The sequence below is a fragment of the Scardinius erythrophthalmus genome (assembly GCF_964197995.2).
Source record: "Scardinius erythrophthalmus genome assembly, chromosome: 11".
Taxonomy (NCBI): Eukaryota; Metazoa; Chordata; class Actinopteri; order Cypriniformes; family Leuciscidae; genus Scardinius; species Scardinius erythrophthalmus.
Genome location: NC_138231.1, coordinates 42,309,980 through 42,323,887, shown reverse-complemented (window position 1 = coordinate 42,323,887; position 13,908 = coordinate 42,309,980). Strand labels below are relative to the sequence as shown.

The 13,908-nt window shown below is 37.6% G+C and overlaps 1 protein-coding gene across 2 annotated transcripts in view; it reads left to right on the top strand.

The window, feature by feature from the left end:
* rngtt (RNA guanylyltransferase and 5'-phosphatase) overlaps positions 1 to 13,908 on the top strand; it is a 118,061-nt gene that overhangs the window by 34,843 nt on the left and 69,310 nt on the right. For both annotated transcript variants that reach the window (XR_014031089.1, XM_081378856.1), the window contains exons 9-10: positions 3,310 to 3,445; positions 6,368 to 6,439. Coding sequence is in view for 1 of the 2 variants with exons in the window: in XM_081378856.1 (XP_081234982.1) it covers positions 3,310 to 3,445; positions 6,368 to 6,439 (208 nt within the window). In the remaining variant the exon portion in view is untranslated. The remainder of the gene's footprint in view (positions 1 to 3,309; positions 3,446 to 6,367; positions 6,440 to 13,908) is intronic.

Genomic DNA, 13,908 nt, shown 5'->3' with positions numbered 1-13,908 from the left:
AGATGAATACACATAATAATCAAATAAACGGAACAAAAATGACAGTGGTGAGAAAAGCATCTGATTGTAGCGATGTGGATATGTTTGCACCAGCTTTGCAATTTGACGCTCCATTCAAGTTACATATCGAGCATTTTATACAATATATTGCTTTAAAACAAGCAGCTTTGAATTTAAAATTACAAATTCAATTGCTACTATAATGCAGCGCGGTCATGTTTTTACTCTTGGACATTTGACCTCGATGGACTGAACAGAAGTCCATTTCCACCTCAAAGAAGGCGGAGCCTCAGAGCCACACCCACCTATTACATCATCACCATTGACCCAATGGTGGGTTGAAGATGTTTGCCAGACTCCGTCAAGCTGTTTTAAACTTCAAACGCACTGATTTTTGTTCGAAATTACGTCACGCCAGTTCTTTGTTTCATTTCAGGGCCTTTAAGCAGAGAAATTGAATAAATTGTTGCCTAGTAGTGCAACAAGTAAGAACATGGTACGTTAATGTACCCGTAAGTCCACAGACTTTGATATATATATGACAACTCATGTCTTTCTGAGTGCTGGTGATCATGACTTCCCAACATTGATTTGGAAAGCCTAACCTTCTGCCAGCTTGTCAAGAATCCAGATACCAGCTCCAGGTATATCTGGTGGCTGTTTCAGCCTGACGTGAGGGTTTCCATCGCCTAAGACCAACCCACTCGACATCCATTTTCTTAAAGGTGCATGTGGTCTTAAGGTGTGGTTACATTCTCCATTTTCAGTGAATTTTCTCAATCGCAGTGAAGTCGTTTCAATAGAAATCCATGCAATCTGTAATTTTGCTTGAGGACGAAAAGTTTTCCCGATGTAGATTTCATCTCTGGTTCAGGTTAGTCACATGAATGTGCCGCGTTGACCAATACGAAGCCGCTTGGTTTGAAAGTGTCTTCACTGAGAGCTGTGCTTCACACATCCCCACACTATTGACCTTAGTCTAGACTTTCTAAGTCAGTGGTTCTGTCGTGGTACGATGGTACTGGAAGAGCCTCTGTTTGAGCCTAAAGAATCTTTGAAAGTAAGGATTTATCACGCAAACCTTTCCTCTGCTCACATTGGCTTCATCCCAGCAGCTGTGAGTCCATCTTTCATGCATTCAGTTTGCATCAGTTATTTTACTTCTTGATGCAGCTTATATCCCTAAACTCGTGTGCCTCTCTTTTGAGAAGGACCTCCTTTTGCTTTGTGTCCTGTTTGTATTTTGGTTTTAAATCTTACCTTTATCATCTATGCTGGAAACATGTCTGAAAAGAACACCCCTGCAGTGATTGCTCAGTTTCACTTGACTAAACCTCACCTGACTCTTTTTTTTTTCTTTGTTCAATTATACCTATTATGACAAGTGTTTATCTTAATTTTTCTGATGGAAGTGAAGCCCATGAAACAAGGCATTGTTGTTAATCACCGCAGCTCATCAGTTCCTGCAGTGCCACTGGGATGCGTGTTCTCAATCAGGGCTTCTCTTTCTTAGTTGATCATTTCTGCTCATTAACACAGAAGAACTGATACATTTGTCCAGACTTGTTTCCGTCTCGTTCTTTCTCGTGTTGTAGCTACAAAATCTTCTGTTTTTTTTTAAACAGTTTGTTACTGTTATGTCCCCAATGTATTTGCTGGTCTATACGCCAAACCATTTTGCATCACCATTAATCAAAAGTTTGATTTTCACTTTTTAACGCTTTGGCCTAGAAATATAAATCCCTTTGAAACATCACTGAGCAATATGAACGTCATATTGACAGGTTGAAATGTTTCTTTTAATTATGCTTCTTACAAATCTTCTCCAGTTTTTACCAAAATTAGAAGTACCGTCACACAGAAATTACCATATAAACTTTTTGCTACTGTTCCAAATTCACTCCTACAGAACCCTAACAAGGACAGCAAAAACAGAAACAGTCTATCGTAATGAAACTTGGTAGGCGTCACTGGTCTGATCTAGGGATGCATGGTGTATAGACATATAGGGCCCTATTTGAAACGTAAGTATCAAACGCGAAACGCAAATAACTTTGTGGGTGGATCTCGGGCGCTGTTGCTATTATACCGGCGGGATAAATGACTCTTGCGCCCGACGCAAATCTAAAATGTGTTGGTCTGAAGTCGCTTCATTACTCATAGGTGTGGTTTGGGCGTAACGTGAAATAAACCAATCAGAGCGACATCTCACATTCCCTTTAAGAGCAGGAGCGCTTGTTCCATGGCGGGTTGCTATTATAACGGCGGATTTGCCAGGAGCGGTTCACAGCCGAGGAGACCGACGTTCTCGTCAGGGCCGTAAAACACAGAGAAGTGACATTGGGGATGGAGAAACACACCCAGATTAGCTTCGGTTAAACAGGCGTTTAATAATTTGGTTAAATGTGTAAGTTAGATTTATGCCTATTTTTTCACATCTTCATGGACACAACAGTGATTTCCCTCGTGTGGTAATATTTTTCCTTGTAATAGTGTATGATTTGCAAAAATGGGAACTGCTGCATCTGTGTAGAGTAGAGAAGCAAAGTGTGTGTGCGTTGTGCACACGCTACATTGATTATGGCCAAGCATGCGCCCTTAAAATAGCATCTGAACACGCCGCTGACTTTAGACTTGGTTTCTCCTGGTCAGTGGCGGAATTGTTTTCTAAACCAGCAAAATAGCACCAGGGAACGTTTGCGCCGGAACACGCCTCCTCTTTTCACTGCACCGCCCCCGGGAGCGCAAGTTCATTCCCTAATTTACCGACGTGCGTCTGTGTACAAAGTCAATTGCGCTGGGTGCAAGATAGGGCCCATAATTTATATCATGATATATCATGATCTTAGTATGATTATCAAATTTCTAAGGCTGCGAATAAATGAAACATATGCGCTGCAGGTTTCAGAGTGAAGCGCGGCACTGGGTCCTTTTACACGTGAGCGTCATCTTAATGATAGTTAACTAAAACCATACAATAACATTTTGTTTCTTATATTTCAGCCAATTTTGCAAGGAATGGCTAAAATAACAAAAAATATAAAACTGTTTAAAAAAAATTATATAATAAAAGTAATAAAAATGACAAAAACACAACTCCCTTTAACTAAACTTTAAATAAAATTAAAATGAGGACACAAAATAAAAAATAATAATATGAAATTAATTTTAAATAAACATTTAAATATGAATACAAATACAATAGTATCTACTGATGCTAAAATAACACTGGTGTGCACATGTAAAGTATTGTTATGGTCACTGAAAGGTTTTGAAGAAATCCTCACTCTGTCTCTTGTGTTTTTACAGGTACATGATGTTAATAGATGGAAAAAACGAAGTCTTTATGATTGACAGAGACAACTCGGTCTTTCACATAGCCAACCTGGAGTTTCCTTTCCGGAAGGATCTTCGCATCCACCTTTCCAACACGCTTCTGGATGGGGTGAGTTATTGCATGGTTTGAAAGCCTGATAATCGGGTTAGGAAGAGAGGATCTACTCTATTCCCATACTTAATGGATGCCTACAGGTTTGGCTTACATGAGAGGGTCAAAAATAAGCCAGTGTTGTGAGTTAATTCTTAAATGTTAAAGAGGATCGTGCTCTCAAAGCATTTATTAGCTCGCTCAAAACATCATGCACAGCACTGGAGAAATAGCAAGCGTGGGAAAGGTTCAATTAAACAAGTCTTGATCCAGGTTTGACTTTTAATTTGTTTCAAGTTGTGTTGCACCACTTAAAGGGATATTTCCCTCAAAAATAAAAATTACCCCATGATTTATTCACCCTCAAGCCATCCTTGGTGTATATGACTTTCTTATTTCAGACAAATACAATCGGAAATATATATAAAAAATATCCTGGATCTTTGTAATGGTAGTGAATGGCAGTCCTGATTCTGAAGTCCAAAAAAGTGCATCCATCGATCATAAAAGTAATCCATACGACTCCAATGGGTTAATAAAGGCCTTCTGAAGCGAAGCGTTTGTGCAAGAAAAATATCAAATATATATATCAAATATATTATATATTATATTATTTGATATTATATATCAAATAATATCATATTATCAACTAAAATAACGGAAGAGTGACCTCTGACCCGACCCCATGACGTAATGACGAACGTGTAAGCGCAGAGGATGGAGCAAAACAAAACACCGGAGGATTTATGATGGATAGATGGACTTTCCATTCACTACCATTATAATGCTTGGAAGAGCAATGCTGTTTTTTTTTTTATATAACTCTGTGTTCGTCTGGAAGAAGAAGGTCATACACTCCTAGGGTGGCTTGAGGGTGAGTAAACCATGAGGTGATTTTGCTTCATGTAACTAACAGTAAAAATAAGTTTCCATTGAAATACGATACTTAATCATGAAATAACATAAAAGGTATTTTTATGTCAATTATGTTCAGAAACTTAATTTGAAATGAACAAGGAGCAACAAATAAATACTGATTTAAAAAACAAACAAACATAAGAAATGGCATTTATTTATTATGACCAATATTATTTGACACGCACAACGGACCTTTGCACACAGTGGCACACTCTTTAGATCGGTTTCGTTTTGAAGAGCCGCAAGTCATTTATTAACATAATGTTCTCTCTCTTAAAAGGTAAGCAAGTGTAAATGTCAGCATTATCATATATGTCCAAAGGATTGAAGTCTGTCTGGTAAAACAAGAGCTTATCGATGCGTCTGTCTGCTATTTTATTCCAACCGTTACTCCTGATTGGAGGCTTAGTTTAAACTTAATTGAAACATAGCTCTACGTGTAATGGTGCAACACAAAAATATTTAGTAGTGCGTCAGTTGTAACTTTGTTCCCCTTTACATGGCAACTAAGCTTAGTTGTAAGGCCTGGACTGATCAAGCAGGATGAGAAGTGTCGCATGTATCACTAACCATAACCTAACCCTACCCATACGTTACCCTTAAAATCATAGGGAAATGATGTGATATCACTGATGTAGAAGCACATAACCCTGAACTTGATATAAACTGTAAACTTGTCCCTCACATCTGATTGGTTGATGTGAATGTTGATCCAGGAACATGTTGCACTTGGTGAGATCCTGCTCTGCTCGACCGTCTAGTGTAACGCTCATCTCCTCGTCTCGTTCCCGTGTGTGCAAAACATGTCCTCTAATGTACCAGCAATCCTTGTCTCCACTGAGATGAGTCGCCTAATCCAGCTTTTTAATATTTCATGTTCTTTTTTATTTATTATAAATATATTTATCTGATCTCAGAGGCCTGACACCACACCTGCTTTACTCAGTCTGCCACGATTCATTTTACTGTCCAATTAGGCTTTTTATTTCTCATTTAAAGCTCAGCCGCAGGAAGTTCAGGGTAACCCCTAACTGTGATTTAAATCTAAGTTTAAAGTAATGGAACAACAGGTTTTAGTTAATTGAAGTTTAATCAATTTTAAGTTAATTAGGTTTATGGTAAAAAAAAAACAAGATTACAATGAGGGTTTCATCTAAACCTGATTTTAATTATTAGATAAATCACGATTTAATCTATGTTTAAAATCAGTCCTAAGATTATTACAGCTGTGTATATATGCGAAAACATCAATTACTTCACATTTTGAAAATAAATTACTTTAAATGTTGAAGCTCCAGAGGTCTGAGAACAGGAGTGAAAAATGTTTTGGCAAGCTATTTCAGTAGAAATGAATGTGCTCAAATAACAGCGATTTCACAAACGTGATGTGGAAAACAAAGAAACAGAAGAACGGTTTGTTCACGCCAAGATTGACACGAATATCTGATAGACTGAACAAATAAGGAATTGAAGCCGGTACAGTGCATTCCTCTAATGAATCCCCAGACAGCTTCAGCTGACTACAGGAGCGCAGAAGAAACGTCACTCTCGGTTCACCATTAAAACTGTAAGAATCTGCAGCATGAGTCTATACTCCCAACCTTATATGAAGTGATCCCATGCTTCAGACTGTGTGTGTCCAGTGCAGTCTAGTCTGTTTTTCTTTCATAAAAGTGTGTAAAGGTCACTGATCAACTTTGACACAGATCGGTGTTGACTGTTTTCATTATTTATGATTATTGATTACTCTTCTGCAGCACTAATCATAACTTTGCTTTGTGTTACATTTTTGAAAACCCAAATCTTTTCTTTGCATGGTTTAAAAAAAAAAAAAAAAAACAGATCTCAGACCCCAGATTTGGACCCCACATATTAACCAAACAATACTTTGAGCTTTCAATCTAAATATCTTCATTTTGAGAGTTTATTCAAAACCACATTGTTACATCATGTTGATTTTCATTGGCTGGATTTATGGGCAGTATATATGCATTTCTTATTGTCTTTTTTTTTTTTTTGCAGGAGATGATAATCGACAAAGTGAACGGCCAGCCCGTCCCACGCTATCTCATCTACGACATCATTAAATTTACCGTGAGTGCCTTTCAACAACAAAGACAAAAACACTGTCCTGTTTGTTCTTTATTTAATTAATAATTACTGCTGGCAGTGGACCTAATGCAAAATGACAATGAGCAAGAACAGAGGTGTCTCACCCAGCAATTAAATCTGGCGTTGTTTACTGACCATCATGCTTTTCCAAACCTGTGTGAAACACTAAAGGAAAGGTTTAGTGTAAGATACTGTCAGCTCCAAAAAGGACAAAAAGCACCATAAAAATATAAAAGTATCATAAAAGTAGTTAATACGGCTACTTTATTTCTTCTTCGTTGTAGCTCTCAGATTTAATTAGCAAGTAGATTACATTAAAAAATGGCACCTTTAGACACGGCAGCCTTGAATTTATTGATAATCTTCTTCCTCTCAGCCAAATTATGGTTGTATGGCTTCATAATACTTGAAATATAGCACATAAATCAACTAGACTGCATAAATATTTGTGTTTATGCTCAGAAGAAAGAAAGTCATATAGGCCATGAAACGGCATGCAGCCAATTTTACCTCTAGAATGTGTTTTCTTCATGAAATGGAATATTTCTCAAAAAAAAAAACTGCTTGGTGACATCAAGCGAAAAGGAAATCAGTTGAAGTAAGTTAGATTTGTAGAGCACTTTTCACAACACGTACTGTTTCAGAGGAGCTTTAAAGTAGGATTTTCTATGAATGTTTTCTCCCTAAATCGAAGCTGTGCAGAGTTTATCATTTTTTTATTATGAATCTGACGGCAAACAAACCAGCTGTAGGAATCCGTTCCCCCATTCCCATTATGAGAGGTGTTGATGTAGTGGCTTAAAAAAAGGCTGATTACATTTTTTGTGTGGATGGAGCATAACTGCCATCAGTGTAAAGAATAATTTTGGGAGTTTTTCCCTTTTATTATGATAGGACAGTATGGGATCAAGAAAAAATCCACGATTCAGTTTAAACTCTGAGATTTATCCTATTTTTTCCCTCTGTGAAATAGCATGCAGTGCTAAATCATTCACAGTAAGACCAGGAATGTGTATTAGGATAGAAAATAGAGTCCGTTTTGATTTCATATTGACTGGATGTCTATAAATTGTGTAGTTCAGTTCATTTTAGGTTATAATTGACATTCATCTTAGTTTTGACTGGGAGAGAGTATATCAAAGAGTATATCTTAGCATGGTCTTGCATCATTTTCTTCTCCTCGCAGTGCAGTACGCATTAAATAAATCCAGGCAATCATCTGTTATACACGGTGTGCATTTGAGACAGGACGCTTGGATTCGTCTTGCTTGGTTACCGTACCGAAAGGATAATTTTTCCAAAAATGCAACGCTGATCCTTCATTTTTAAGATTGATGCCACAGGCAACCCGTGGATAAATATAGACGGCACATTAATTGAGCTTGTCCAGTGATGCTTGGGAAGACTAATAATTAATTCAGTTATAGTGCTCGTGTATGCATTAAGCACGTGTCATCAACTTTATTTATTATGTTTTCATTTAAAATATGAGTACATTAAAGACTAATGCAGATATGTCTCTTAAAATATGCTTTTTTTCGAGCACTGCTGGAGATTCTTGAGTGTGTTGCGTTCTGCAGTGGTCGAGTGTGTTGTGGATGGGTTATTGAACTAGAAATCCTCTTCTCTTACTCCTCTGCAACAGAGGCTTTGCGAAATTCTGTTTTAGCCTTTTTGAGTTTCAAATGTTAAAAATAGGTGATGGTTATATGTCCATAACATTTATTTATAAACACGCAACCGTTCAAGCTTTTGGGGTTGGTAAGATTTTTTTAATGTTTTTTATTGCTCACCTTAATAAACAAGTCAAAGGCGACAGTGTACTTTGTCTTTTCAGTTATGAAATGAATGTGTTGAATCATATTCATATTGTTTTAGGAAGATACGTAAATTTGCCAATAACAGAAACTTAAAAGCATACAACTTGGATGCTAGATGGTGCTATGTTTTGTTTTGTTTTATTTGCACTATGGGGTTATTTTAGAGATAGTCTTCACAATAGCAAAAGTTTGACCGTACCAGCGACCGTATGTAACCGGTGAGCTCTCCGGTTATGATGATGCAGGCTGGTGTATCCTCCTTCACCCTTGCATAACATTAGACACAATCTTGTTGTGTTATGAATGAGTTTGCTGGCAGCTTTTTTTATTGTAGCCTAATGGTGAGTGAAAGTTTTCTAGCATCACAGTGCGCAGCTGGCTTGCAGTGCAGACACAGTTTGACTGCATTTGTGTGTCAAAATAACATTTATTTAGCAAATTCATGTTCAGAAATATGCAAGAATGTGATTCTTTAAACACAAAATATCAGAATATTTTGCTGTATCGACCCTCCCCACAGTAAAAACAGTAATATGCACTAAAATGCAGCAAATTGATATCAACTTTGAGCCTGAGTTATACAAAAACGATTTGAGAAATAATGATTTTGTCAGCATGGTCTGGTGATGATCCATGTCAAATTTGGTGAAGATCGAACAAACCATCTAGGAGTTGTTAGAAAAGGTAGTTTATGGACACAACTCAAAATGGCGGACAGACAAAATGGCCGACCGTTGAAAAACCAAGGAATAGAAAGAGATGAGATTTATGGATGAAATTCAAAAAAAGTAAATTGTAAATGTGTTGACCACTAAATTGCGGCAGCTCTAATACAGGTAGCTTCAAGGGCTGGTGCCAAAGACACACATCACGTTTATCAATAATACACCAAAGCATTTGTAAAATACAGCATTTTACTATACAATTCAAAATGGCAGACTCCATTACTGCAGAAAACAGCTAACATGGCTGGAAAACAAATGACCTGTGGTAGAGTAAAACCAAGCGACATCCTGCAAAAGAGATTCAATCCCATAAACCCCCATGTTAAAATGCCCGACTTTACAGCAGAAATAAATATGTTTACAGCCTGGTACAAAAAGTGGTTTTGGTCTATATTGCTAATTTTGTCTTTCATTAAAACTGTGATGGGGGTGAATTTTTTTTACAACTCATCCGTTTAAATTATATGAAGCTTTAAAGTTCTGCATAATTAAGTGACAGGTGGATTGCCACTAATGTCACTTCTAGCCGTTTGTCTGCTGTCTGTTAGCGTCAGCTAATCCTGCCTTTTTGCCCATTTCTGTTTTCCGGGAATGACGCGCTTCACTTTGGGCTTCAAAAATGCTCTTCAGAAACCTACAGGTGACATCACGGACACTACGTCCATGTTTTTTTACAGTCTCTAGGTAAAACCAATAACAAAACCAGACAAAACACATGAGTAAAAGATTCCAAAGACTAGACTAGACTAACCGGCAACGGAAAGCATGAGAAGGGAAACAAAATGAACCAGCACAGAAAACAAAAGGGGAGTACATAGAAAAGGAAATGAGGAGAGTAACAACGGTGGATAGAGGGGGCAAATGAACTAATAATCAGGTAACAAGAAAAGACGGGGTCAAGACAATAGACAACGGAGCACATGGTACATAGAAACAAACAAAACAAAGCCATGTGCTCACACATAACATGACACGAGAGCACAGCCAATAAGAGCTCTCACCCACACAAAACATGACAACGGTGAAAAACACAGAAAACACTCAACTGTGCGCTCCCAACAAAAGACAAAACATGGACCATGAATGTCCAAACCCCGACACTGAACCGAAAGCAAACTATAGACAATGTGGAGACTTTGGCAAGGTCAAGCTCCACTAAATTTCACTTGTAAGATATAACCACATCACTGTATGATATAGCTTTTAAGGAGAATAGCCCCTGTAGTGTGAAGAGTTAAGCTTGTCCTCTTGGACGTGTGGCATATGGTATGAAAACAAAGGATTGTGGCGTTACTCTTTCCTTGGCCAAGACGTCCTGTCGTTCATGTGAATCCTCATGCTGTGTTCTGGCCTGTTGCAGGTCTGCTTCTCTTGTGTGTACCGGTTGGGCTTGGCAGGCGATACGTTACCCCTGCCTTCTCATGAATCAGTGTTTCCAAAAATACAGTTGCATCTTGATAGGAGGGATCTTGAGGGATAGTGGATTTGTTCTCACACATCATTTTGATAGTCTTGTAATACACCAGGTTGCATTGACAAAACTGGCATTTATATGTGCAGATTCGACTTCTGTTAAATGTCTCTGTGACTTTCCGCCTTCCCAGACGGCATTTTAAGGAATCACAATCATGCGTCACAAAGCCGGTTCCAAAAGTTAAACAACATAATTATGCCGTTTTCCGAGCAGGGCTGTTATCTCTGAGGAAGGAAAGGAAGCAGTGGCATCTCAGAAAAATTCAAATGAGGAAATAATTGACACTACAAAAAAGCAAATTTAAAAAATAAGACGTGTGTAAAGCAGCTATTTTTCAACAGCAGATAAAGTTGCAGAGGAAAGCTGCGTCTCGTTTTCCTCTCTTGAGCTCATTGCGTTCTCTTTGAGGTCCTATAACTGACATGAATATGAGGGTGGAGCGGCAAAATCCAGGAGAGAAGTTACTTGAGAGGAAGCGATGCCTGGATTCTTCCGATGACTGGCTGTTGGCCCTGTCATTGTGTCAGTCGAGTGATGGCAGCCGTGATCATGTGTGCCTAAAAGCCTTCAAAAAATCCTAAAAATATGAAGCAGCGCAACTGTTTTCAACATTGATAATAATCATAAATGTTTCTTGATCATCAAGTCATCATGTTAGAATGATTTCTGAAGGATCATGTGACACTGAAGACTGGAGTAATGATGCTGAAAATACAGCGTTGATCACAGGAATAAATGTTATAGTTATTTTTAATTGTAATAATATTTCATAATATTTCACAATAATTACTTGATTGAATAAATGCAGCCTTGGTGGGTAGAAGAGAAAATCTTCAAAATGTTAAATATATATTGTACTCAAATATTGTTCTGTGAAGGGCATTCATAAGTGATATTTTAGTCTTCTTATTTTTTATTTTATAAAATTTTATTAGATGGGACAATGATGAAGCGAGAGGAAACTGGGTGGAAACTGACCCTGACTCAAAGTCGAGTTATCTGCACAATGCACATAAACAATATCATACAGTGGATCAGAGTATGTGAATCACCACAACTGTAATGATAGCTTTTAAATTTACACAGGTTTAAACTTATAGCACATTAGCCTATAGAAATACATAGGGTCCATTCACACATTCAAAAACATGAAACAGGGAAGTTAAATGCGCTATTTTAAAAGTTCAACCTCTTTTAATTTGACACAGCATTTTAAAAATGCAAAGATGCTGCAAAAGATGCGAAACACAAGCGTAACAGAGAAAGGTGTTTGTCTAGGACACGTTTACCTAGAAAACAATGGGGAAAATTGTGTTGTGTGTGAAACGGCTCTGGATCGAGGAAATTCATACTTCTGTTTTATGTAGCAGCATTTAATTGTTAAACAATACAGCCAAAGACATTAGTAATGATTAAAAAATGATTGATGTTTAAAAAAAAAAAATGTAATCCAATCTTTCCCTGTTATGGCAAAGCAGCCATTACTCCAGTCTCTTAAGAAAACATTGTATAATCTCACCCTTAAAATATGCTAATGTGGTGCTGTGCTGCTTCATATCTGATCAAGAGGAGGAAGAAAAACTGAATTTATTTGATATAGTCATTTGTAATCAGTCTATGATTTGAATCTGTTTAATGCAACCCTGAAGAATTGGTTTCTTTAAAAACTATTTCAGTTATTCTAAACTTCAACAGATAGAATATATGGAAAATATTAAAATAGAGAAAGTTAGAGTAAATTAGAGATCCAGTGTCATGAATATAACTAACATGTCAAATCCAGTGATGACTAGATTAGTCCTCATTGTAAGAAAACAGTATCATGTAAACACTCTTTCCATTATTATTTGCCGTCAGATTTGCGTTTGGACCGGACTGGAATTGTTCAACACTTCCACCATCTTAGATTGAGATGCATCTTATTAGACGGCTAGCGAGGCAGACGCACAGCATCAGCTTTCGGCCGTGTTTTGCCATCTGGCATCTAATCTTGTAAAGCCCAGAGATACTTTCGTTTCTGGTGTTCAAACACAACGTCTTTGCCTTTCGAACACACCACATGGCACTGAACACCCCTCATCCTACTGTATGATAAGCGACTGGCTTTAGAAGAAGAAACCGAGGAAAAAGCTGATTTGGGAGGCACATTTTAGATTTCTGTTAATAGTAGAGGGGTCTCGAGTGGTAAATGCACTCAGTGCGTCAGCACCACTAAATGCACCAAAGCTCCCCGGGGCCCTGATGTTCTGCTTCATTTGGCAGTCTCTGGCCCAGAAATACCGAATGAACTGCACTTATTCTAAAATACCGAAGCTCTTTGTGTTTTCTTGATGATTTAGGCTTAAAGTTTCCTACCGGTTCTTACTCTCCATTCCTGTTGTGATGATTTGTGGCTTCTGGGATGTAGAAGAAATGAAAGTTAATAGTCCTGTCTTTTATTTTCCTTATTACACTCCTGGATGGATTGTGCCTGCTGTTAGTGTTATTTTCACGCACTGTTGGTGTTGTTTTATCCCCTGGTTCACTAAAGGAAATATGCAAATGAAGTAACAGTGCAAACACGCCCATGAAATTAGTGCCGAATGTAAATTTCACAACATAATTCCTCTTAGCAGACTAACACAGCTGACAGTTTGATGTTCCTGTGAGGCTTTCAGTTCTTCTACACCTCAGATGTATTGAAGAAGATCAGTGAGATCATGTGTGGATGATCCCAGTGTATGGTTTCCAGCAAAATGCTCCTCTATTAGATGGTCTCTGCTGTGCCAGAACTGTGGTTGTTTGATATATGTGTTTGCTTGGCTCTGCAAAGATATCATCAGATAATGTCATCTGAGACCTACTTTTACTGCTGTTTACAACTAATCAAAATAGACCATTTCTATTTTGACCATGACCATTTTGTTTGTCTCTCTTATCCGACACAATCAGTTCAGTTCACGGAGCGATCTGAATCAGGAGTTAGATGAGGAAGACATGTTCACACTGTCAGTCCAAATCCCAATATTTATGATTCCAATAGGAATATAGGGGTGTTACGATACCCTCATGTCACGATTCGATACATATCACAATACTGAACTCACGATACGATATTATCGCGATACTCCAAGATATATGGTAAAAAAATACACTGTTGATTAAAATGCTAAATTTGATTTTACATTGTGGGTGTAAATGAATAAGCTTGGACCCAATGCACAGGACAATAGAGACACCAGAATAACAATATTTATGATTCTGAAGCTGAAAATACTGAATTATTTTAGACGAATATGCTTGAACTCTGTCACAGACTAGATATATTTAAAATAGTGTAGGCCACTTTTTACTGAAAACAAGACATTTGGCATTATCAGGACACACAAATATTCCCCCATTGCATTATTATACATTATATTCAACATTATATATTGTAGTTTAATGTAGTAC